At 34.1% G+C, this 24,941-nt stretch overlaps 3 protein-coding genes, 1 non-coding gene and 1 pseudogene across 4 annotated transcripts; 1 reads left to right on the top strand and 4 right to left on the bottom strand.

Annotated features, from left to right (window-relative positions):
• Positions 1-2,194: 2,194 nt before the first annotated feature.
• On the bottom strand, positions 2,195-4,005 carry LOC104216363 (glyoxylase I 4-like; annotated as a pseudogene).
• Positions 4,006-4,813: 808 nt separating this feature from the next.
• Positions 4,814-6,580, top strand: LOC138880367 (uncharacterized). The gene is made up of 2 exons (XM_070160386.1): positions 4,814-4,985; positions 5,446-6,580. Exon 2 carries the CDS (start codon positions 5,454-5,456, stop codon positions 6,486-6,488), a length of 1,035 nt encoding a protein of 344 aa, XP_070016487.1. The 5' UTR covers positions 4,814-4,985; positions 5,446-5,453; the 3' UTR covers positions 6,489-6,580.
• Positions 6,581-10,758: 4,178 nt separating this feature from the next.
• On the bottom strand, positions 10,759-10,863 carry LOC138880583 (U6 spliceosomal RNA). Its single transcript, XR_011403312.1, has one exon. It is a non-coding gene; the product is annotated as a U6 spliceosomal RNA (small nuclear RNA).
• Positions 10,864-11,593: 730 nt separating this feature from the next.
• On the bottom strand, positions 11,594-12,754 carry LOC138879115 (protein FAR1-RELATED SEQUENCE 5-like). The gene is made up of 2 exons (XM_070158697.1): positions 12,676-12,754; positions 11,594-12,417 (listed from the first exon to the last, which is right to left on the bottom strand). Exons 1-2 carry the CDS (start codon positions 12,752-12,754, stop codon positions 11,594-11,596), a joined length of 903 nt encoding a protein of 300 aa, XP_070014798.1.
• An 8,046-nt stretch (positions 12,755-20,800) lies between these two features.
• On the bottom strand, positions 20,801-21,636 carry LOC104228945 (uncharacterized). Its single transcript, XM_070158698.1, has 2 exons — positions 21,539-21,636; positions 20,801-21,455 (listed from the first exon to the last, which is right to left on the bottom strand). Exons 1-2 carry the CDS (start codon positions 21,634-21,636, stop codon positions 20,801-20,803), a joined length of 753 nt encoding a protein of 250 aa, XP_070014799.1.
• Between the last annotated feature and the right edge of the window lie 3,305 nt (positions 21,637-24,941).

Below are 24,941 nucleotides of genomic sequence, written 5' to 3' on the forward strand. Positions count from 1 at the left end.
TCATCCGTCTTCACCACCAAGCATTTTCCCCCTTGCCGGTGAAGATTCAACATCATTTCATTATAAAAGCTAGGGGCAAATAGGTGTATTAAGTGCCGAAGTGTCAATTCGACCCCGGCTTGCTCGACAAACTTGGTAAGCATCTTTATAATTTTATTGACGTACGGTGCAAGTTGAGCTGGGAAAACGCCGTAGTAATGACAGAACTTCTCGACCAGCGAAAGGAGAGAAAAAGAATAGCCAACTTGGAAAGATAAGCATGGAGGGCACAATACCCGGGATAGTGGACCTATACCGCATCCCCTTTAGCAGGGATCAACTCGATATGATCAGGAACGAAAGATTTGGCCTTGAACTCCGCTAACTCCTTTACCGTCATTACTGATAGAAAATCTCCAGGTACTGCCTCAGGAGCTTTGGTAAATCGGATCTGGAATCAGGGTTGCGTGAGACTATTTCCTCCACCGATAAGAAAGTTTCATCCTCAACGGCTCTCCTCACGAGAAGGGAATACCACTGCCAGGGGAATAACACAACTCCCCTCACTAGCGTTAGAAGGCACTTCAGACATGATTCGATGCAGTGAAGTAACAAACAAGAAGGAATGAAGAAGAATATAGGTCACTGGAAACAGAAGAAATTTAGAGAAGAAGAAAGCAGGAAAGAAATAAGGTGTCTTAAAAATGCTAGAAAGTTTAAACTCCAAAATCGGATTCAAAGATCTCTATTTATAAAGGTCATGGCACCGAAATCGAAAATTGTTCATCATTAGCATCGGAACCGAATGGGAAGGTCTAATCAAAAGTCACACGAAAAACAAAACAATGCATCGGGAACATGAGTCATGATGATGATGATATTATGGCATCATCTTGGCATGTGGACGATATAACTCCAACGAATAGCCCAAGAAATGCGAAGCATTTTGAAATGTGTGTCTCACAGAGGGCCATGCCACCTGTTCGTCATAATAACCATGACTCGTGCGGTACGCTCGACCACCGATAACATGATCCGCTCAGCGAACCTGCCCGCAAAATCGGCCTCAATAAGCGGAGGGACTAACTATATTGGTCGAAATCTATCTCTAGAATATAAGTCAAAATGATATTGGTAAAGCATCTTCATGTTGCCATGGGTCGAAGTGATCTAATAAACAATGAAGGTTGTGGTCGAAGAGTCAGCAAAGATCTAAGTCGAGGAGTCGTCAATAACCGTTGCCGAGGTCGTGGGCGTCTGACAAAGTTATAACGACTAGCTTTAAGATAGGACCTAAAGGAGAATATTGTAGTAGATATTCTCTGCACTTGTATTATTAGGTTTCTAGGAATATGTTCCTTATAAAAAAGAAAGAGACACAATGATATGGGACATGTGATATTTATTTGTAAAATACGCTTTGACTTTAAAGAGGAGAATCAAATTATTGCAAGGAGAAAAACATAACCTTTTGGCCAAGATTCATGTCTACACTTTTCTACTAAATCCGAGAATAACTCAGATATTTAAAGGATTGTCCATCACTCATCATTGTCAGAAAGAACATTCAGTGATTCCATCCTTTCTTGGGTGACTCATTCATTCTATTTACTTAAATGTCATTTATTACTATTCAACAATATTTACTGCTACAATATTTCTTTTGACTTCTTTAATATTGGTTGCTGCCGTAGCTATTGAAATATATCTATGTAGTATTTATTGCACTTCTGAGAACTTCATCTTTGAAATATTATTGTTAACTAAGATTGACCATCATTTATATAAATTTAATTAGTTAAACCAAGATCTATATTTTTTGGTCAAACATGACTAAAATCAAAGGTACAAAAGCACTCGAACTTTTTCTTATATATATATATATATATATATATATACACACACACATAAAAAAATATTCTTATTTTATACGTATATTTTTTGGCTACCAAATGTTATTAATTCGGCCGCGAGCCAATTTTATATTTTGTTATTTTCTTTTCTCTCCGAAAAGCTTGAAACGTATTGAAGTGACTCATGTATCTCTGTTTTTCCCTTTTTTCCTTGTTAACTTAATCTTTTTACATGTTTTTTTTCTTTCTCATTTCTGTTTTCATCTAGGTTTTGTAGTTTTCGTGTGATTGACAAAGTTAGTTCAGGTATATGTCTAATTAATCGAAAGGTTGTACACTTGTACCTAAATCCAGAACACACATTTCAAATCAATAGGGCTACCAAAGCTATCATACATTATCATTTGGGTACAATTGCCAAGTAGACTTTATTACAAATACCAATTAATGACGCTAAACAAAGAAAGCAACAACATTCCGTAAAAGAAAAAGCTGTTGTAACAAACATTCTAAGTAACCAACTAATCCTTAAGCTAGGAACATTAATCTAGTTTAATTAAAGGTTGGACTTGGACATGTACTATGGGTTGTTGCTGTGTTGGCTAAGGTTGATGAAGATTAACTCTGGAGCAAGATCTAGCCATTTCCCCAACCAATGGAATCACAGGCAATTTGTCACAGTTGCAAATTTCAACCATAAAACCATCTGGGTCGTGGAAAAATAGCTGATCTACGTATATTCCACCTTCTTCCACTAGCTGTCTAGCGTACTCTATCCCCATTTCTGTTAGCTTCTTCTCCACTGCATCTATGCTCTCACACTGCGCGCTCATCAATCAACCAAACTTTAATTAAAACATGAGTTTGAGTTATATATATATATATATGTTGAAAAATTAATTAGAATTAAGTAGTACTTAATAAAAAAGGTAAATTATCTATTGCTTTTCTAAACTGGACAAGTAAAAGTGGACATCTATTTATCAAACTTGCTATAAGAAGCTACTTTTTGTTATTGTCTGTCTAGTTAGCTATGATCCGTTATTTAGCTCATATTAACCCAATCTGTCTTAGTCCAAGTAGTCTTTTGGCGGATTAATGACTTGGTCATTTATTGATTCAGCTAATATTAATCAATTCAAATTCAAGTCTTACCCGACCCATCTGACATCCCTAGCGAGATAACAGTACTATAATATCTAAATCCAATACGTATTCATCATACATTTTCTCTTTTCTCTGTTCTATCCTCTTTATCATTTCAATTTTATTATGAATGGAGATGAGAATTCAATCTATAATTTTCTTTTTCCAATTAAGAGAGTCAGAGGCGTGTACAACAAGTAGATGTACAATTTGTGTTAGAAAAAATCAAAAGTCTTGTAACAGCACATGTCATTATCGACAGAGTGGTTGAAACTTAAACATTATACAAATAACATGATCATGCATCAACATTATCAAGCTATTAGATATATATAGAAGAAATATTAAAAGAAGAAAAGAAAAAGAAAAAACCTGGAAAGATATATGATTGTCCTTGGGATTAATTTAAGTTTTCTTAGGCAATTTTTCTGGATCTTCCGACTGAAGGAGATGAATTCCTATCCCATGACCAAACAACCTATCAAAATTTTGACAAAAATTCTGTGGTTAATTTATTATTTATAATTGAAATGGGTCATATCATATCATATTATATCATATCAATCTACATTTTTACTTGTTTCAAGCTTCCAGTCCCTAAATTAATTAATGTTAATATATATATTTAAAAAAAAGGAATGTGGCGTAAAATTACCAAGCACCATTAAAATTGAATGATCCAGGCCTTCTAACGGGGACAAAACCAAGAAAATTTCTGTAAAAATCAATGGATTCTTCAACTGATCTGCAAACAAGGGATATGTGATTCAAGGATGTCAAAGCTAGTGGATTTCCAGTATTCCCCTTCATCTTTTTCTTTTTTCCCAATAAATATAGGATATTGAAGAGACTAAAATTAAAGAATTGGATTTAAAAGGAACAAATTTAGAACAATTTTAAGAGGGAAAAGATATAAGGAAAGAGAGGGAGAGATATTGAGAAATTGAGGGGTATGGATGTATTTGAATGTTCTGTGAAAATAAGAGAGAACGAGAACGAGAGAATTCACTAAAATTTAGAAGCCAGCCAAAAGTAAGAGAGGTTTAGTAGCAAATATATAGAGGCGATGAGTAGGTATATGTTCATGTTTGCCAACTTGGAATTTCTTAGCCACGTGTCGGATAAAATAATAAATGACACGTAGATCGCACGGTGGTTGCTGAGTTGGACCACTGCTGTAAGATATTAACTGTTGGATCTCAAAAATAAGCTTTGTCTAAGCTATATATATGTTGTTGAATTCTTCTCCGTCATACTTTCCCCTTTCGTACGGAGAAATTTTATTTTGTGTCTTACATTCCATATCATATTTATGTGAGACCATTAATTACTTGACAAGTAGATTCATGGGTCCCATTTGTTTACTTTGAAGATAAAACTAAAAAAAACAATTTAAAAATCATTTAATATGTCTAACTAAAGATAAAAGTAAGTAATAACTCAAAATGGTAAGAAAATATGTGAATTTAAAAAGCTAATAACCTTTACTTCGGTTTGGCAGCACACATGAATTTTCCTTTACTTGTGTTAAAGAAGAAAAGCAAAATAACCTTTTGCTGCTTTTCCTTCCTAAGCTAAAAGATATATTTGAGTTGGACAAATATGAACGCCAATTCGAGATGGAACACCAAGTTGAGACAAAACTTGGAAAAACATGCTAACTGTTATGATGAATATCACATTATGGTGGATGTCTACTCTTCTTCCATGATCTTCATCTAAAATGCTTAATGACATATTCAATGACATAATTTGTATGTTCAATGACATATTCCATGACATATTTTCTTCACTTTTTATGCCTATATAAAGGCCTTGTAATAGATAGGAAAAATACACAATTGAAGAAGAAATAAGAATCTCTCTTCCTCTCTTTCTCTCTATATCTCTTAGTTTGTTTTTGCTTGTTCTATATTGTTATTTTGGGTTATATTTCATAACACGTTATCAGCACGAAGCTCTAATTTTATTCTTAACTCCAGCTAAGTTGAGCCATATTTTATTGAGGTATGTATCATTATAATCATTTTATTTATGGCAGTACATATATCATATGCTTAATTCTTACAACCTAAATTTTTCTTTGCAATTTTTGATAATTTACATCATTCATGTTGTTGTTCCCTTTTTCATATTTTTGTTTATCATGTTGTTTTTCACACCTGACACAATACCATTAAAAAAAATGTATGCATATGTATGTAGTGTATACATTATCTAGTCACTGCAACTAATAAAACGTTAAATTCTATTAACATATATATATATATATATATATATATATATATCAATAATATAAAGTGAAATGAAACAATATATAGTTTCTATTTTATGGCATGAATAAAATGAAATAGTAGATTGCTAACATGATATAGCTTTATTTTCATTTCTTTTACCTTAATCGATTTGTTTCATTAATTGTTTATTATTATAATTATTTCTCTAACTTATTCATCTTTTATGATAGTTTTCACTATGTCAAATTTATCAAAACTTGAATTTGTGGCACTTGACATCACCGGGAAGAACTATTTATCATGGGTCCTTGATGCTGAAATTCACCTTGACGCTAAAGGTCTTGGAAATACGATTATACAAGGAAATGAAGCATCAAATCAGGATAAAGCGAAAGCCATGATTTTCCTTCGCCATCATTTACATGAAGGGTTAAAAACTGAATATTTAACAGTAAAAGATCCACTTGAATTATGGATTAATTTGAAGGATCGATATGACCACCTAAAACTTACGGTATTACCGAAAGCTCGGTATGAGTGGATACATTTAAGGTTGCAAGACTTTAAAACTGTAAGTGAGTATAATTCTGCTATCTTTAAAGTAAGTTCTCTATTAAAATTATGTGGAGACACTATCACAGATGAGGACTTATTGGAAAAAACATTTTCTACTTTTCACGCTTCAAATGTGGTGCTACAACAACAATACCGTGAAAAAGGTTTTAAGAAATATTCTGAGTTAATCACATGCCTACTTGTGGCTGAGCAGAATAATACTCTATTAATGAAAAATCATGAAGCCCGTCCCACTGGGTCAGCTCCATTTCCGGAAGTGAATGCTGTAGCAACATATGATAAGTTTGAAAGAAAACAAAATAATTACCGTGGTCGTGGACATGGTCGTAAACGTGGACGTGGCAGGGGGCGAAACAATTATCGTCATTATGGTGGAAATAAATTGGAGAACAATAAGGGTTCTCAAATTAATCATTCAAAAGGTAAAGCTAGTATGTGTCACCGATGTGGTATGAGAGGTCATTGGGCACGCATTTGTCGTACGCCAGAACATTTTGTCAAACTTTATCAAGCCTCCCTCAAGAAAAAAGAAAATAATGTGGAGGCACACTTGACCTTTCAAAATAATAATGATGAAGCAGGTCCCTCAAATAAATATGATTCTAAGGCACATCCTGCATATAAAGATGATGATTTTGAAGGCCTAACAAATATTACTCATTTAGAAGTTGGAGACTTCTTTGAGGATATTGACTGAAGAATGAATCATCTTACTGGGGAATGAAGTTATAAAAGTTGTTATGTTTATGTTTGCAACTAGTTTATTTTTTCTTGAGTGTATTTTCCTAATGCATCATGTGTTGCTAGTTTCTATATTTCTAATGTATTTCTTAATATTTTTTTTGCTTGTCTTTCATATTTCTTATGATGTATTATTTATCTTTTTTTTTTATGAAGAATATGAAAATTCCACAGTCTTCAGTTGGACTCAAGATTAATAAAGATGATATATGTCTTCTGGATAGTGCTACAACACACACTATTTTAAAAGATAAGAGATATTTCTCTTATTTGGTAATGAAAGAAGCGAATGTTAATACAATATCCGGTAGTACAAGATTAATTGAAGGTTCTGGAAGAGCCAATTTATTACTACCAGGAGGAACAAATTTGGCTATTGATGAAGCACTATATTGTAGTAAATCTCAAAGAAACTTATTAAGTTTCAAAGATATTCGCCAAAATGGCTATCATATTGAGACTACAAATGATGAAAAGATTGAATATCTTTATATTACTACAATAACGTCCGGTAAGAAATATGTGCTTGAAATGTTACCCGCTTTTTCCTCCGGCTTATACTACACAAGTATTAGCAGGATTGAAACACATGCCGTAGTAAACAAGAAGTTTACTAATCAAGATAATTTTATTATTTGGCATGACCGGTTGGGCCATCCTGGTTCTAATATGATGCGTAAAATAATTGAGAATTCACATGGACATGCAATGAAGAATCAGAAAATTCTTCAATTTAAGGAATTCTCTTGTGCTGCATGTTCTCAAGGAAAATTAATTATTAGACCATCAACTATTAAAGTTAGGATGGAATCCCCTGCATTTCTGGAACGTATACAAGGTGATATATGTGGGCCCATTCACCCTCCATGTGGACCATTCAAATATTATATGGTTTTGATAGATGCATCTACAAGATGGTCACATGTGTGCTTACTATCAACTCGCAATATGGCATTTGCGAGATTGTTGGCTCAAATAATAAAGCTAAGAGCACAATTTCCAGATTATGCAATTAAGACAATCCGTCTTGATAATGCTGGTGAGTTTACATCCCAAGCCTTTAATGATTATTGTATTTCAACTGGGATAACAATTGAGCATCCGGTTGCTCATGTTCATACACAAAATGGTCTAGCAGAATCATTGATCAAACGCCTCCAATTAATTGCTAGACCAATGCTTATGAGAACAAAACTTCCCATTTCAGTATGGGGTCATGCTATTTTGCACGCAGCATCACTTGTGCGGATAAGGCCCACAAGTTATCATAAAGTCTCCCCATTGCAATTGGCTTTTGGTCAGGAGCCAAATATTTCCCATCTTAGGATCTTTGGTTGTGCGATATATGTTCCAATTTCTCCACCACAACGCACAAAGATGGGTCCTCAAAGAAGGTTGGGGATATATGTTGGATATGAATCTCCTTCAATTATAAAATATCTAGAGCCGATGACTGGAGATTTATTTATGACAAGATTTTCTGATTGCCATTTTGATGAATCAGTATATCCAACATTAGGGGGAGAAAATAAGCAGCTGAAAAAGAATATAGATTGGAATGCATTATCACTGTCTCATTTAGATCCTCGAACAAATCAATGTGAACAAGAGGTTCAAAAGATTATTCATTTGCAAAATATTGCAAATCAATTGCCAGATGCATTCACTGACCTACCAAGGGTGACCAAGTCACATATTCCAGCTGCTAATGCACCAATTCGAGTTGATATCCCGACAGGACAATTAATTAAAGCAAATGAGTCTAAGCCATGCTTGAAACGTGGTAGACCAATCGGTTCTAAAGATAAAAATCCTCGAAGAAGAAAAGGAGCAAATGATCAAAGTGAACATAACACGGAGGTAGTGGCTCAAGAAGAGCCCCAAGACGTAACAAATGATAAGACCTTAGGGGAGGTCCAGGTACCTGAAAATAATGAAAATGAAGAGATATCAATAAGTTACGTCTCAACCGGGAAAAGATGGAACTGAAATAATGTTGTTATCGATAACATTTTTGCTTATAATGTTGCTGTTGAAATAATGCAACAAGATGAGGATCTTGAACCAAAATCTGTCAATGAATGTAGACAGAGAAATGATTGGCCAAAATGGAAAGACTCTATCCAGGCAGAGTTAACTTCACTTGGAAAACGTGAAGTCTTCGGACCCATAGTTCGAACACCTGAAGGCATAAAGCCAGTAGGGTATAAATGGGTTTTTGTGCAGAAACGAAATGATAAAAATGAAGTCGTTAGATATAAAGCACGACTTGTGGCACAAGGGTTTTCCCAAAGGCCTGGAATTGATTATATGGAGACATATTCTCCTGTAGTGGATGCTATCACCTTCAGGTATCTCATAAATATGGCAGTGCAAGAAAAACTTGATATGCATCTAATGGATGTTGTTACAGCCTATTTGTATGGATCATTAGACAACGAAATTTTTATGAAAGTACCTGAGGGATTTAAAGTGCCAGAAGCATATAAAAGTTTTCGAGAAACTTGTTCAATAAAGCTTCAGAAATCTTTATACGGATTGAAACAATCAGGTCGTATGTGGTACAATCGCCTGAGTGAATACCTGTTGAAAGAAGGGTACAAGAATGATCCAATTTGTCCTTGTGTCTTTATAAAAAGGTCTGGATCTGAATTTGTTATAATCGCTGTGTATGTTGATGATTTAAATATCATTGGAACTCCTGAGGAGCTTCCAAAAACAGTAGACTGTTTGAAGAAAGAATTTGAAATGAAAGATCTTGGAAAGACAAAATTTTGTCTTGGTCTACAAATTGAGTATATGAAAGATGGAATATTTGTCCATCAATCAACATACACCGAAAAGATTTTAAAGCGATTCTATATGGATAAAGCACATCCATTGAGTACCCCGATGGTTGTGAGATCACTTGATATAAAGAAAGATCCATTCCGACCTCATGAAAATGATGAAGAGCTTCTTGGTGCCGAAGTACCATATCTTAGTGCAATTGGGGCATTAATGTATCTTGCCAATAATTCCCGACCAGATATAGCTTTCTCAGTAAGTTTATTGGCAAGATTTAGTACTTCGCCAACACAAAGACACTGGAATGGTATTAAACATATATTCAGATACCTCCAAGGGACCATTGATATGGGTTTATTTTATTCAAACGAATCCAAGCCATCATTGATTGGTTATGCAGATGCAGGATATTTGTCTGATCCACACAAAGGTCGATCTCAGACAGGCTATTTATTTACAAGTGGAGGTACAGCCATATCATGGCGTTCGACAAAACAAACTATGGTTGCTACTTCTTCAAATCATGCAGAGATAATAGCCATTCACGAAGCAAGTCGAGAATGCGTTTGGTTAAGATCTATAACTCAACACATTCAGCAAACATGTGGTTTTTCTTCGAAAGAGAATATTCCAACAATATTGTATGAAGACAATGCTGCATGCATAGCTCAATTGAAAGGAGGATATATCAAAGGAGATAGAACAAAACACATTTCACCAAAATTCTTTTTCACTCATGATCTTCAGAAGAATGGTGAAATAGATGTACAACAAGTTCGTTCAAGTGATAATTTGGCTGATCTGTTCACTAAGGCATTACCAACCTCAATATTTGAAAAGCTGATATATAAGATTGGAATGCGTCGTCTTCGAGACATTAAGTGATTTTTCATCAGGGGGAGTAACTATACGCTGCACTCTTTTCCTTAACCAAGGTTTTGTCCCACTGGGTTTTCCTGGTAAGGTTTTTAATGAGGCAGCAAGCAATGCATATCATAAATAACTATGTACATCCCAATATTTTTTAGAGAGTTTTAACAAGGCACATTATCTATGGACATCCAAGGGGGGGTGTTATGATTAATATCACATTATGGTGGATGTCTACTCTTCTTCCATGATCTTCATCTAAAATGCTTAATGACATATTCAATGACATAATTTGTATGTTCAATGACATATTCCATGACATATTTTCTTCACTTTTTATGCCTATATAAAGGCCTTGTAATAGATAGGAAAACACACAATTGAAGAAGAAAATCTCTTCATTCTCTCTATCTCTATTTCTTGTTCATGTTTTACTAAATTGCTTTTATTTCATAACACTAACTTATATTTGAGTCAGCTAAAACATATATTTGAGTTGGAAAAATATGCTAACTTATAATATTTTTTGGATATGAAAGTAGAACTCCGTTGAATAATTTTTTTTGAAAATACTTTTTGACCATTTCTCGATTTGTGCTTGTCATTCTTTCACAAGGACTTTGCTAATTTTTTTTTTGTATCGTTCCAATTTTATCGGATGTCTCTGAAGCAACAAACTTTGTTTAACAATAATCTCTAAATCAGTTGACAAAGAGCTTGAAAAAATAATTATCTTGTTGTGCTTAATTATAAGTAATATGTCAAAAAAGTAGGAAAAGTTATTATTATTTGTTTACTCGTTAGGCTTCTCACTTTACCACTGGGAACAATAATACGACTCATTAAAATTAAGGCTAAAATTGTTGGTTGTATGAACAACTTGTACCAAAGTGTTGAAAACTTCAGTAAGGAAGATCTGTTCATAAAACAATGCAAAACCATGCTATCAAATCCAAAAAATCTCTATCCAAAGTATTGCATAAGGTAAAAAATGTACATAGATGATTCCGTCTCGATAAGTATTATGAGTGTTCAGATTGCTCAAAGCAAAGCAACTAATTCTCTGAACTGTTGAAATAAATATTTATTCCGGTGATGTATGAACTTTGGTTCTCAATGCAACCTCCGAACTGGTTAGCAGAAGCCTAAGTCAACAGTTGTGTAAAGCTAGTATTTGAGCCTTCATATAACTGCATCAATGAATTTAAAGGAAAATAAAGAAAATCAATACCAATAAATAAATTAAAATATAAAGACTACCAGCAAACTAAGAAAACGAAAATTTGATTGTTTAAAGATTGAACCTCAAGATTTGAGTTCAAGGATGGTTGGTCATGTTGTTGCATTGCTCGAGTTTTTGAAGTCTTTTGAGGTGCCCTCTTCTTTTTTGCTCAAGTTTTGGTTTCAATCTTCCATATCCATTTCCTTACCCTTCTTCTTAATTGGATCGAAAACACGATCATTTGTTCCTGAAAAACTAGTAGTTGTACTAAATTTGTAATAGTTCTTACGAGTACCTTCTGCATATAACTCATTTTGGAATTTAGTAATCTCAACCCTTGCTTGATACAAAAACTTTCTAGCAATTTCTTCGGACTCGGCATCGTTTGCAGCTAAAGTCATAACAGCAAATGATTCTTTCATCAAACCATTTAAGCGAATGGCCATAGATAAAGTTGGTAATTTCTTCTTATTGTTGTACTCATCAAATCCATTCCCTTGTTTAGTATTCTTTGTCCATCTTTTCAGAATATATTGTACATGGATATAAGAAAAATCTAAGTCAAAGAATAACACTTTTAATGCATGACAACACAACCAACCCAAGGATTCAAACATAAGACAACTACAACTTATGAAATTGTCAAATGAATTGAATTGGACGGTGTCAGTTTGTCCTCCTTCCCCTTTAAGAACTGTATATGTGTGACAAGTGCCATTACTTTCAAGTTTAATCACTTTCTTAGATGTTTCTTGCAAGAATTCATGTTGAAATCTTGTAAATATGGTTCTTGTGTAGATACTCGCAGCATGCTTTAATATCCCACAATCTTCTATAGCAAGTTTAGGTGTTCCTCGACATTTAAAATCCTCTGTCGCCTCAATATCACGCATTTCAGCTGCCCGTTGCTCATAATGATTAACAAATTCAGTTAAAGTCATCGTCTTGCAAGCCATTTCAGTAAAGACCTTATTAGTGCTCTCACTCCTCTGAGTTGACTTAATATCTGCAGAGAAAATATAACGACTAAATGCGGGGCACCACTTTTCCCTCAAATCATATAATCTTTGAAGTCAACTATTGCTTCCACATTCCCATTCTTCAGTCATTTCTTTCCATACTGACTCAAACTCCGACTCTGATTTGCACCTCTATAAGAGCTTATCAAAATATTTTTCTCTAAATCCTGGTTTCCAATAAAGGCGAGGTATATTTTTTTGAGCATTTCTGTCAATATGCCATTCACATAGACGATGACAAGTACTTGGAAAAACTTCCTTAATGGCAGACGCTATTGCAGGAGCTTGATCAGTATAAATAGTTTTGGATGCCTTTCCTCCCATTGCCTTAAAAAATGTGTGAAATAGCCAAATAAAAGAACTAGTTGTTTCATCACTTAAGAATGCACATCAAAAAAAAAAAATTCCAGTGATTATTCACACCCACAAATGGAGAACAAATCATGCCATATCTATTTATACGATACGTAGTGTCAAAAATCATCACATCACCAAAACACTCATAGTGCAACTTAGATATACTATCTCTCTAGAAAAAAATTGCACATGCTTCCATCTTCATCTACTTGAAAAGAGTAAAAAAAGTTTGAATCCTCTGATTGCAAATGCATAAAATGATTCAAAAGAGTTTGAGCATCTCCACAATTAATCATACTTCTCTTACGTGCTTGTATAAAATTGTGAGCATCTTGTTCAATAAATCCAACATTTTCAATACTACCTGCTTCATTTTGAAGGTATCTGACAGCTTTTTTAGTGCGAATACCAGCATCTACCATAGAACTGAGAATGTCCTTAGTAGCATCTGTAAGCCGTCGGCCAGACGATATGAAATGCCTCAAATTTTCCTTTACCATCAGGTGGTTATGCTCATCAAAAAATTCAAATACTTCCCATACCCCATTTGAAATCTTAAATTTTATGCGAGTCATGCAACCACATCTATATTCTAACCTTTGACGTTTCTTTTCTTGATAATCGGAACACAACGGGGATTGCCCTTCGCAGAACAAAGAAATAAACATCTAGTTAATTCTTTGTTTCTATTATAAGTTTTTGCACCTTTTCGAACACCAAAACCTTTTGCCACAGCATAGGAATTGTAAGCTTCATATGATTCATTTTCAGAACAAAATTTTCTTCCAATCTTAAAAGCAAAGTCGTCGTTGATGTTAATCACATTATGCACCAATGTAGAACCACCTTGAATATTAACATCATTATGATCTAAACAATAAAGTGAAATATTAATATATAAGTAACAATAAATATATAAGATTCAATTTTATCATTCTCTAACATGATGAGCAGACTAAAAAAAATTACATAATCGAATAGAATTTCGAGATACGAAAGTCAGTCTTAATTGCGTAAAGTTAATTTTGTCGGCAGCATGTACATCCTCCATATCAATTATTTTGCTTTTCTTCTTCAATACAAGTAAAGGAACATTCATGTGTGCTGCTGAACGGAAGTAAAGATTATTAGCTTTTTAAATGCATATATTTTCTTACCATTTTGAGTTATTATTTACTTTTATCTTTAATTAGACATATTAAATGATTTTTAAGTTGTCCTTTTTAGTTTTATCTTCAAAGTAAGTAAATGGGACCCATGAATCCACTTGTCAAGGAATTAAGGGCCTCACATAAGTATGACGTGGAATGTGAGACACAAAATAAAATTTCTCCTTCATACGGATCTGTCAATAGACTAGTGGAAAATTATTCGGTAACATTCCACTAAAATATATACAATCAAACCTCTTTATTACCTTATTTGTTTCGATATTTTTTGGTTGATATATTATTATAAAAAACATATATTATAACATACATGAAAATCGATTTTGGGTAAAATTTGACTTTTATATTGAATGATCGTTATATAATAATGTTGTTATAAAGAGATTTGACTATACATGAGTTTTATGTTCTTGTTTTTCCTTGCATAATTAACGGGAGAAAAAAGAGAAGTCTAATTTATAATAATGACAAGCATCTAGAGAGATTAAGCAAAAGGACTACAAATTTAAAGTGACCAAGCAAATAGGTATGGCACAAGAAAAAGAAAAATTTCTTTGAAAGTTAAAGAGGAAAAAAAAAACAAATTCGAAGATTAGAAACAAAGTGTTCCAACAATTAAAGGAAGTGTATCAACAACTAGGATTTTGGAGAGAGTGCTTCAACATAACAATAAAAACAATTGAAAAATTGGAGAAATGTGCTCCAGAACAATAAAAGTCAGATATATACAACTTTAAATTATGGAAGAATGTTAGATACTAATTCAAAGTTGTAGTAGAAAATATAAATTATTTAGAATTTGATATTTGATAATTTAATTAATTTATGTCTAAATAGGATTTACATTAAATTCATATAGAAATAGATTTTTCTGTTTTGAATTAGAGTAGGTTTCGTACTATTACAAATATTCATTCCCCGCAGTTTCAAGAGGTATCCATCACAGTGCCTCTACGAATTTTTAATTCTTATTTAATACAAAGTAAATTAAAGTTTAGAAAATATTGAAAATGCAATAATTATCTTGTATAAAATGCAAATAAAAAAAATATCCTAACAAAAATTGACATAACTTTATCTGAAGAAAATAATAATAATTTTATTTTTAATACTGTTATTATTATTATATTATACAAAATTATTTATTATAACACATGATATTATTTAAGTTATACTTAAATAATTATAAAAAGGTTTTTCAAATTAAATATGATTGGCCACGTATTACTTAGAATCCATTATTCACTCATTACCAAGGAGTTTTTGAAGTATACTGAACGAGCAATATTTTTCTTTTTTGTTTTATTCTTAATGACATATTCTCATAGTCACGTAAACATTATTGTATCCGTCTTAATTTATGTAACATTATTTGGCTTGGTATGATTATTTTCTAAAAATAATGACTTTTGAAATTTATGGTCTAAAATAACCCTTAGACAAATGTGCGATTATAAATTATGTCATTAAGGGCAAATTTAGAATTCTAATAATTAAATTATTTTTAAATATAAAAATATACTAATATTTTTAAGGATAGATTAAAAAGAAAAGTGTCCACATAATTAGGAAAAAATGAGTATAATATGTCACCTAATAAGTTTTAATTTTTTTTAATTGTGTCCAAATACAGCTAAACCTTTCTATAATAACCGTGTTTGTTTCGATATTTTTTAGATGTTATAATAAAATACTGTTATAGAGGACATATATTAAAATATAATATAAAAGATCGATTTTAAAAAGAACTTGATTTTATAATAAATTATTATTATGTAGAGATGATGTTATAGAGTAATGAAATACCATATAAATAGAAGGAAAGAGTTTTTCGGACAAATAACATGAAGTGAATATATGCATATCCGCTTGTTGATCATGTTTGAACAAATATACTCGGACCGGTCACTGCACATGCACGTAGTGTCAAACTAAGATTCACATAGAGTTGTAGTTGTGGGGAAAAAAAGGGAAAAAATAAAAACTATGCAGATTTTCAACTAGTAATTGAATATAACCACGAAAGTAATTGAAATTTCGTCACTTTTTATGTAAAGATTAAATTTAAACAAAATATCCTTAAAAATTCGAAAATATTCCAGCATAATATGTTAGAGTTCGAATTTTTTGCATATGAGTTTCCACCATAATGTGTTGAAATTTCATAATACAATGGAGTTTCAACATAATATGCTGGAAGTTTATACGCAGAGACTCCATAATCTCGCTTGCATATTATACTGAAATTTTATGTATTTCAGCAAAATATAACTATTTTTTAATAATTTTATAAATTCAGACTATTTTTTAATTATCAATCTGAAAACTGACTAACTCGTGCTATTTACTTTAAGAAAAAATAGTCATATGCCCCAAATGGGCTATCCTGTCACTGCCTAATTTTTCCTTAAAACTTTGTCCTATGCTGCCGCTGCTGTTGCTGTTGCCAAAAGCAGCTGAAGATTCCAGAACCTCTTTGCCACCTTTGTTACACGCGTACAGTATACAATGTATTCTTTACACTTTGTGTTGTCTTTTTCCTTCTCTCGTTTTCAGCACCAAAAATGGTACAGAACCCTTTTGTCTTTTAGCTGTTTTTTGTTCAGAAAATTAGTATTGGATGACATCTCTGAAAGTTAAATGAATTAAATCTGAAGCTTAAGTAGGGCGTGATTCAATTTTTACATTTATATTTCGATATTGCAAAAGAAGCGAAGGAAAATTGTTAGCTGCCATGGGAGAGAGATCCGAGCTAGGAAGAAGAATCTAGAAGAGAGGAAATCAGAGAAAGAGGCTATTTTCATTTCTGAAAAAGAAGCTTAAGGCTAACTGTACAAACGACCACTACTTATAACATACTCAAACTAACTTTCTTAACTAACTATTAACTAACTCACTAACTATAGTTTAGCATTACACTTTATAAATAAACTATAGTTAACCATGCTGATTAACCCCTCAAGCTGATGGTTGATACAAATTCTTCAACCCCAGCTTGTTTAGCAAATGCACATGTTGAGCTCTTCCCAAGCCTTTTGTAAGTATATTTGCTAGTTGATACTCAGTGTTAACATACTCAGTCTTCAGCAAACCTTGACTTAGCTTTTCCCTAACAAAGTGGCAATATCAATATGTTTTGTCCTTTCAAGGAAGATTAGATTTGCTGCAATTTGGATTGCAGCTTTACTGTCACACGCCAAAGTTATAGGAAGCTCCATCTTGACACCAAGTTCACTGAATAGTCCTCCCAACCAGGTAACTTTTGCTGCACATGAAGCCACGCTTCTAAATTCAGCTTCAGTAGAGCTCCTAGACATAGCGCTCTGCTTTTTAGATTTTCAAGATATCAGTGCACTTCCAAACTTTACCAAGTACCCTATAACTGACCTTCTAGTTTGTATACATGTCCCCCAGTCTGAATCACAAAAGGCACTTAGTTGATCTGAAGAGTCTGCATGCAAGAAAAGGCCCAAGCCAGGAGCTTCTTTTATATACCTTACAAGTCTCAGTGCTGCTTCCATGTGAGACCTCTTAGGACAATGCATATACTGACTGAGAACTTGAACCACAAAAGCAATATCAGGTCTTGTCATGGTAAGATACAAACAACCTTCCAATGAGTCTTTGATAAGCACCAGGATTGTCAAGATTTTCATCTATTTGGACACTGTCACTTTTGAAGTTATTATCATACTCTACTGAGGCTAGCTTCTGATTCACTTCTAGTGGTGTTCCAGCTTGCTTTGCACCACTCAAACCAAACTCAGAAATTAACTCTAATGCATATTTTCTTTGGCACATAAAAATCCCTCTTTTGGACCTTGCAAACTCAATTCCTAAGAAGAATTTAAGCTCACCTAGATCCTTCATTTTGAATTTCTTCATAAGATCTGATCTGGTACTGCATAATATTTTTTGATTGTTCACAATAATAAGGAGATCATCAACATAGACCAATATAACAACTATATCATCTCCATATTTCTTTGTGAACAAAGAATGATTATAATGACTTTGTTGAAAGCCCATGTTGAGTAGAGCTTCTGTCAACTTCATATTTCACTGCCTAGGTGCTTGGTTAAGTCCATAGAGAGACTTATGTAGTTTGCAAACCTTCTTCTTAGACTCCCCCTATCTGGCAAACCCCTCAGGCAATTCCATGTAGACTTCCTCAGTGAGATCTCCATTTAGAAAGGCATTGTGGACATCCATTTGAAAGATCACCCACTGTTTTGAAGTAGCTAAAGCAATAAAAGATCTAACGTTTACAATTTTGGCCACAGGAGAGAAAGTTTCTCCATAGTCCAATCCTTCCTTCTGGTTGTAGCCTTTGGCCACAAGCCTAGATTTTAACCTTTCCACTTCACCAGAGGCTTTGTATTTGATTCTTTAAACCCACTTGTACCTAATGAGAGTCTTCCCTGGTGGCAAATTAACAACACTCCAAGTGTGGTTGTCTTCAAGTGCTACAATCTCCAACTTCATTGCTGATATCCACTGAGGACACTACTAAAAAATCAGCTTTTACTGATGGACAAATTATGTAGCTAAGTAGAAAAATTCGTAGTTAATCTTATTTAGCGACGGATTAGCAACGGATTATCAAGAAATTCTGCTAGCTACGAGCATTTTAGCGACAGATTAGCGACAATATTTGTGGCTAATTTCAGTTTTTTTGTAGTGGGATCATATGCAGCTTCTTTGAAGGAAGTTAGTTCTGAGAGAGCTGAATAAGCTGCAAGGACCTATTTGTATGATGGAGCAATAGAAGAGTAATCCGCATGGGAGGATATAGGGTAAGCACTGTTAGAGCCTTTAGAAGTAGTGACATAGTCTTGCAGCCAAAGAGGTGGCTTGCTTGGTCTAGAGGACCTTATTTGTTCAGTAGGAGGCTCAACAACTTGTGGAGAAGGTACATGTACAGTTTGAGTGACATTAGGCAAGTGATCCACAATAGAAGGAATCATAGAATTAGCTTCTTCTAAGCTGGTTGTGGAATGAAGGACTCTCTGAAAGAGATCTGTAGGCATCTGATCTAAACTAGAGCCAATAGAAAGCTCTGTTGCTGCAGAATAAGAGGAAGGAATATTTCTCAAAGCAGGAGAGAGAAAGTCTAGGATAGGAAATATAGGAATTCTAGTAGTTGTGGCATGCTTAAAAGGAAAGATATCCTCTTGAAACACAACATTCCTATTGACAATGATTGTTTTTGAGTGCAGAGTATATAGCAAATAACCCTTCTAAGTGGAAGAGTATCCTAGAAATACAACAGGTACTGCTCTGGGTGAGAACTTATCCTGCACTTCGGGACAAGTTTTATAGCACAAACAACCAAAGACTTTGAGATGAGACAATAAAGGAGGGTGCAAATATAACATCTCAAATGATGATCTGTATCCAAAAACTTTAGAAGGAAGTCTACTGAGTAAATATACTGCAGTAGTAACATATTCTCCCCAAAATCTAAAAGGTACAACAACCTGAAATCTGAGGGGTCTAGCTACTTCCAAGATGGTTATGTGCTTTTTTCTGCTATCCCATTTTGTTGGGGTGTATAGACACATGTACTTTGATGGAAAATACCAAGATTAGACAGTAGAGTCTTAAATTCAGTGCTAAAAAACTCACTTCCATTATCAGTTCTTAGAAACTTTACAGTAGCTAGGAACACATTTTTTACTTGACTAAGAAAGCTTCTTAGAACTAAAATAGCTTATGACTTAGATTGTAACAGAAAAATCCAAGTATACCTTGTGTAATCATCAACTAGGGTAACAAAATATCTCTTACTATCATGTATAGGTACTCTGTATGACCCCCATAGATCACAATGAATTAGCTCAAATGCTGTTTTGTAGTTGTACTACTTAGCTGAAAGTGCAGCTTGGTTTGCTTTGCTACTGGACACACAATGCAGTGATGAGGATCAACTGTTGTGAGTTTGCTGAACTCTTCTACTTTCTTTATTATATCTAAATGGGCATGTCCTAACCTTCTATGCCACAAAATACTAGAAACAGAAGTACAGGAAGAAACTGACATAAAGTTTATTATATTAGTACACTTATTTGTTGCCTAATATAGATCTTATTTTGGAATACCTCCATGTAAAATGTATAGACCATGTTCTTCTCTAGCAATCCCCTTCACCTGACAACTAAAGAGGTCCTGAAAAATGCAAAAATCAGGAAAGAATCCAACCATACACTTTAGTTCCTTGTGAGCTTTGAGACTGACAATAAGTTGAACTTAAAGTCAGGAATGTACAGAATATTAGAAATCTCTTGATTACTTAATATAGATGTGCAACCTGTGTGAGACATTGATACAACATTTTCAATAGGCAAATGTACTTTGTTTGCTTCTGTATTTGGAAGAGGTTTATGAGTATGCATCATCTCTAAACTTGAAGTCATGTGATTTGAAGCCCCAATGTCAACTATTCATTTACTATTGACACGTTGAGACATAAAAGCATTCACATGATTGAGAATACATGCTGCAACAACTTTGTTGGATAAGTATGATCCTTCTGAACTTCCTCTAGAAAACAGCTGAACAATTTGTTGGTATTGCTCAGAAGTGAAAATAGGATCTGGATGTGACATCTGCTGAAAAGGAACAGGTTGATTCATTTGCTGTGTAGCACCTGAACTAGATGATCCAGTGGCCGAAGGATTCATGCTAGCAGCCATATTACATCTCTCCGCACCTGAAGTTTCTGCATTTCCTACACAATTGGCATGTTGTACTGTACTACCTCCTTTTCATTTGGCTTTGAAATCAGTGGGATACCCAATCAATTTGTAACAATTGTCCTTTGTTTGGCACAATCAATTTCACACTAAACTTGATTCCTTTTGGGCCTATAGTTTCCAGCATTGTTCACATTCCTACTGCTATACATGGCAGCATTCTCCAAGGCTTCAGTGACCTGAGCAACTTGTGTTATGCTTGTGAGGTTCCTTCGACTTTTCTGATTTACTAACAAAGAGTAGGACTTGTTTATACTTCGTAGGGGAGACATCATCATAATTTGGCTCCTAGACTGAGAATAGGATTCATTCAACCCAATGAGGAATTGAAGAAGTCTTTGATACTCAAAATGTTGGGTATACTGTTTAGATTCAGAGCAAGGACAACCAGGACAGGGCATGAGAGTATCAAACTCATCCCATAGCTCTCTAAGCCTTGAAAAATAGCCAGTCACAATCATAGTTCCTTGGGTCAGGGTATGAACTTCTCTATACAAATAGAGTATTCTCGAGCCATCTACTTTATCAAACCTCTCCTTCAAATCTTCCCAAACTGTATGATCACTAGATGGATACAACTCACTACTCAACAATCCTGGTCTAACAACATTCATTATCCACGAGAGAACTATAGCATTGACCTTTTCCCACAGATCATGACGCTCGGGTTCAAATTTAGATTTAGGAAATCTCCCATCGACAAAACCTACTTTACTTTTACCTAGCAGACCTATTCTCATTGCACTACTCCACAAGGCATAATTGTCTATCCAGTTAGTTGAAGAGAGATCAGAGAGCTACCTGGTGTGTTTGTTGGTTGCAGGTACAATGGGTGATTGTGATCGATAGTAGGAAAAGTGGCAGTTCCAGCCGTGAAATTGTCAGTAGTAGTCGTTGCACCAATTTGCTCATCTTCAGTCGCCATTGTTGACAGAAAAATTAGCTTCGAAGTAAGCAATTCGCAAACCCTAGATTCAACCAAACATTACTCTAGCTCAATTCAGCTCTCAATTGCAGAATTGAAGTAACGAAGAAGACTTGATTTTGCTTGCAATTCGCTTAGGTCTCAATCGGTAGCTCTGATACCATGTTAGCTGCCATGGGAGAGAGATCTGAGCTAGGAAGAAGAAGAATCTAGAAGAGAGGAAATCAGAGAAAGGCTATCTTCGTTTCTGAAAAAGAAGCTTAAGGCTAACTGTACAAACGACCACTACTTATAACAAACTCAAACTAACTTTCTTAACTAACTATTAACTAACTCACTAACTATAGTTTAGCATTACACTTTATAAATGAACTATGGTTAACCATGCTAATTAACAAAACTAATCACACATATATTATTAATCTCATGACAGTTTTTACATTATTATTCACTATATAAAATATAATCTTTATATTATATCGCCTCATAATTAAACCGTAAACTAAACTACCCTACACTACTGAACATCTGAGCAAGTCACAAATTAATTAAACTTGCAATTTACTTCGATAATCCATTATATTACCAGTGATCGATTACAAAAATAATATGTCGGGAAACACAGTATGTCCTGCTTCACGACAAACGCTTTCGTACAGATGTTATAAATTTGCATGAGATATGATTAAGAGATGATTAAAGTTGAAATTAACAAAGAGTAGAAAAATCGTTATAGAAAGAAGACAAGATTGACAGTTATATGGCACAATTAATGTTTTTCCTCTAAAGATTTGACCACTCGTGATGTCAGATTTTTGTCTACTCACTATGTCTTGTTTTACATTTAGCTAACTATAATATGTTTTCAACAACAACAAAAAAATATAAAAACTATCATATATTTGTACATTTGTCAACTTTGCACTACGTTAAATCTGATATCATTCAGTAAGAAAATGTTGAAAGTGATAGAATTTGGAACGTAGAGGTTCTTTAAGAGGGAAACATGAATTAAACCTCATTAGATCATTTTCATTGAATTGAATTTATTTTCTTTTAAAAAGAGAATAATTCTTTCGAAATAAGAGCGGTTTAAAATACGGTGTCATCGATCTAGATCTATTAGATAGCTGTCCAGCAGACATCTATTAATATTTGCTTCAGAAACAAACATTTTCTAGCTATGAATTTGTCAGCTCCATATGAACTATGACGAAATTCTAATCTATACACGTTAAGTATACTTAAAGAAAACCTCCATTATTATATTATGCTGATAAGTTAGATTGATCAATCCATATATGCATTATCTTTGTGGATTACTTCAATAGTTTTGCTTCTAGAACTAGAAGTACAATTTATTTGCTTTTCAATGCGACTTTGAGCGTAGACTAGTAATGCTTGTTAGCAGTCAGATGGAACTCAGAAGATCCCCAGAATTACTGGGAATACTCTTCCTGTTTTCCACTTTTTTTTTACTCTTAATGAGAATTTTATACTTTGGGCCGTAGATCCAAAATTTGGACTGACACATGTTTAAATGGTCTGATATGTATAGTGAAAATTCATATATCTGAGCATGAAGCGTACGTATAGTTATTGCGGTGGTAGGTTGATCCGAAATTTTAAATTAATTAGAAAGCTTCTATTCATGCATGTACTATATTCTTTGTGTCACCTAAGCATTTTCTATTCCCTATTAATGTCTAATAGCCTGTTTGGCCAAGATTATAAAATCAATTTATTTTGAGAAATGCTTTTTGCAAAAGTACTTTTTCAAAAAAGTGATTTTGATGAGAAATAGTTTGTGTTTGGCTAATTAATTTGAAAAATACTTTTGATCAGTAATTAGTGTTTGGCCAAACTTTTAAAAACTACTTCTAAGTGTATTTTTCTCAAAAAGTGTTTGTGAGAAAAGTGAGTGCTTTTGGAGAGAAGCTATTTTTTTTCGCTTCTCAAAAAATGCTTCTGCTTCTCCTCAAAAGTATTTTTTTTCCCTTCTAAAAGCTTGACCAAACACCTCAATTTTTCACCAAATCACTTTTGATAAAAAAAGCACTTTTGATCCAAAAAAGCCTGGCCAAACATGCTATGAGAGTCGATACTCAAGTTGCAATAGTCAAATCCCTGTAAGCATAAGACTATTACTACCAATTAAGCAATTTCTACTCCATGTTAACTATACTTATAGAAAGAAAAAAATGAGTGTTTTCTTCAGTTTTACATGTGCACACTTTTAGTGTGATGACCCAGAAGGTCATCTTATGTTTTAGAACTCGATTTGGTATTTCGATACCTTTAAAACCTCATTTTATTCTTCCTCGATTTGCGTGCATAGTCCGGGCGTGTTTCCAGAAAGCTTTTATGTTGAAAGTTGAAATAAGGAATTTTTCTTTAAAACCTCATTTGAGTTGACTTCGGTCAATTTTTTTGGTAAACGGAGTCAGACTCATATTTTGACAGTCCTGGTGAGTTCGTATCGAAATATGGGACCTAGGCGTATGCCCAAAATCGAATTCCTAGGTCCCTAGCTCGAGATATGAATTTTTGTTGAAAATTAAAAGAGTTAAAATTTAATGGTTCTAATAATTTGGTTAATGTTTGATCTTGTTGGTATCGGGTCCGTATTTTGATTCTAGAGCCCGGTACAGATTCATTATGATATTTAAGACTTGTCTGTGAAATTTGGTGAGAAACAGAGTTGGTTTGACGTGATTCGGATGTCCAGTTGTGAAAATAGAGGTTTTAAAACTTTCTTGAAAATTTCATTCAATTTGGTGCTAAATTCGTAGTTATAGGTATTATTTTGGCGATTTGATCACGCGAGCAAGTTCGTATAATATTTTAGGACTTGTGTGCATTTTTGGTTTGGAGCCTCAAGGGTTCGGGTTCGAATAGGCTACAAGATGTTTAGAACTTAGAAAATCTAGTTTTTTTGGCTTCAGCTGATATCTGGTTGTCCTTTATCGCGTTCGCGGAGGTACTCTCACAAACGCGAAAGGTGAAATAAAGGGCAGGGTATTTTCCTCTTCGCAAACGCGAAGGCTTGGTTGCGAACGCGGAGCGCTGGGGCATTACCCTTCGCGAACGCGACCAGGCTCTCGCGAACGCGTAGTGTAAGGGACCTGGGGGAGGGGAAAACCGTTCTTCTACGCAAATGCGAGCATTAGCTCGCGAACACAAAGGCCATGAGGAGCAGCCTTTGCGAACGCGTGGTAGGACTCGCGAACGCGTAGGACTTTTGGGCCCCTGCCTTTCATGATCGCGGCAGACCCTTCGTGAACGCGAAGAAGATCTGACGCTTG

Source organism: Nicotiana sylvestris, chromosome 10 (assembly GCF_000393655.2).
Source record: "Nicotiana sylvestris chromosome 10, ASM39365v2, whole genome shotgun sequence".
NCBI lineage: Eukaryota > Viridiplantae > Streptophyta > Magnoliopsida > Solanales > Solanaceae > Nicotiana > Nicotiana sylvestris.

Excerpts from the sequence above, each read along its gene's own strand:
- LOC138880367 (XM_070160386.1), top strand. The coding sequence starts at position 5,454 with ATGTCAAATTTATCAAAACTTGAATTTGTGGCACTTGACATCACCGGG.
- LOC138879115 (XM_070158697.1), bottom strand. The coding sequence starts at position 12,754 with ATGGGAGGAAAGGCATCCAAAACTATTTATACTGATCAAGCTCCTGCA. Across the intron at positions 12,418-12,675 it reads CATTAAGGAAGTTTTTCCAA|ATATTAAGTCAACTCAGAGG; the intron begins GTACTTGTCATC and ends TTTTCTCTGCAG.
- LOC104228945 (XM_070158698.1), bottom strand. The coding sequence starts at position 21,636 with ATGGCGACTGAAGATGAGCAAATTGGTGCAACGACTACTACTGACAAT. Across the intron at positions 21,456-21,538 it reads ATCGATCACAATCACCCATT|TGCAATGAGAATAGGTCTGC; the intron begins GTACCTGCAACC and ends CTTGTGGAGTAG.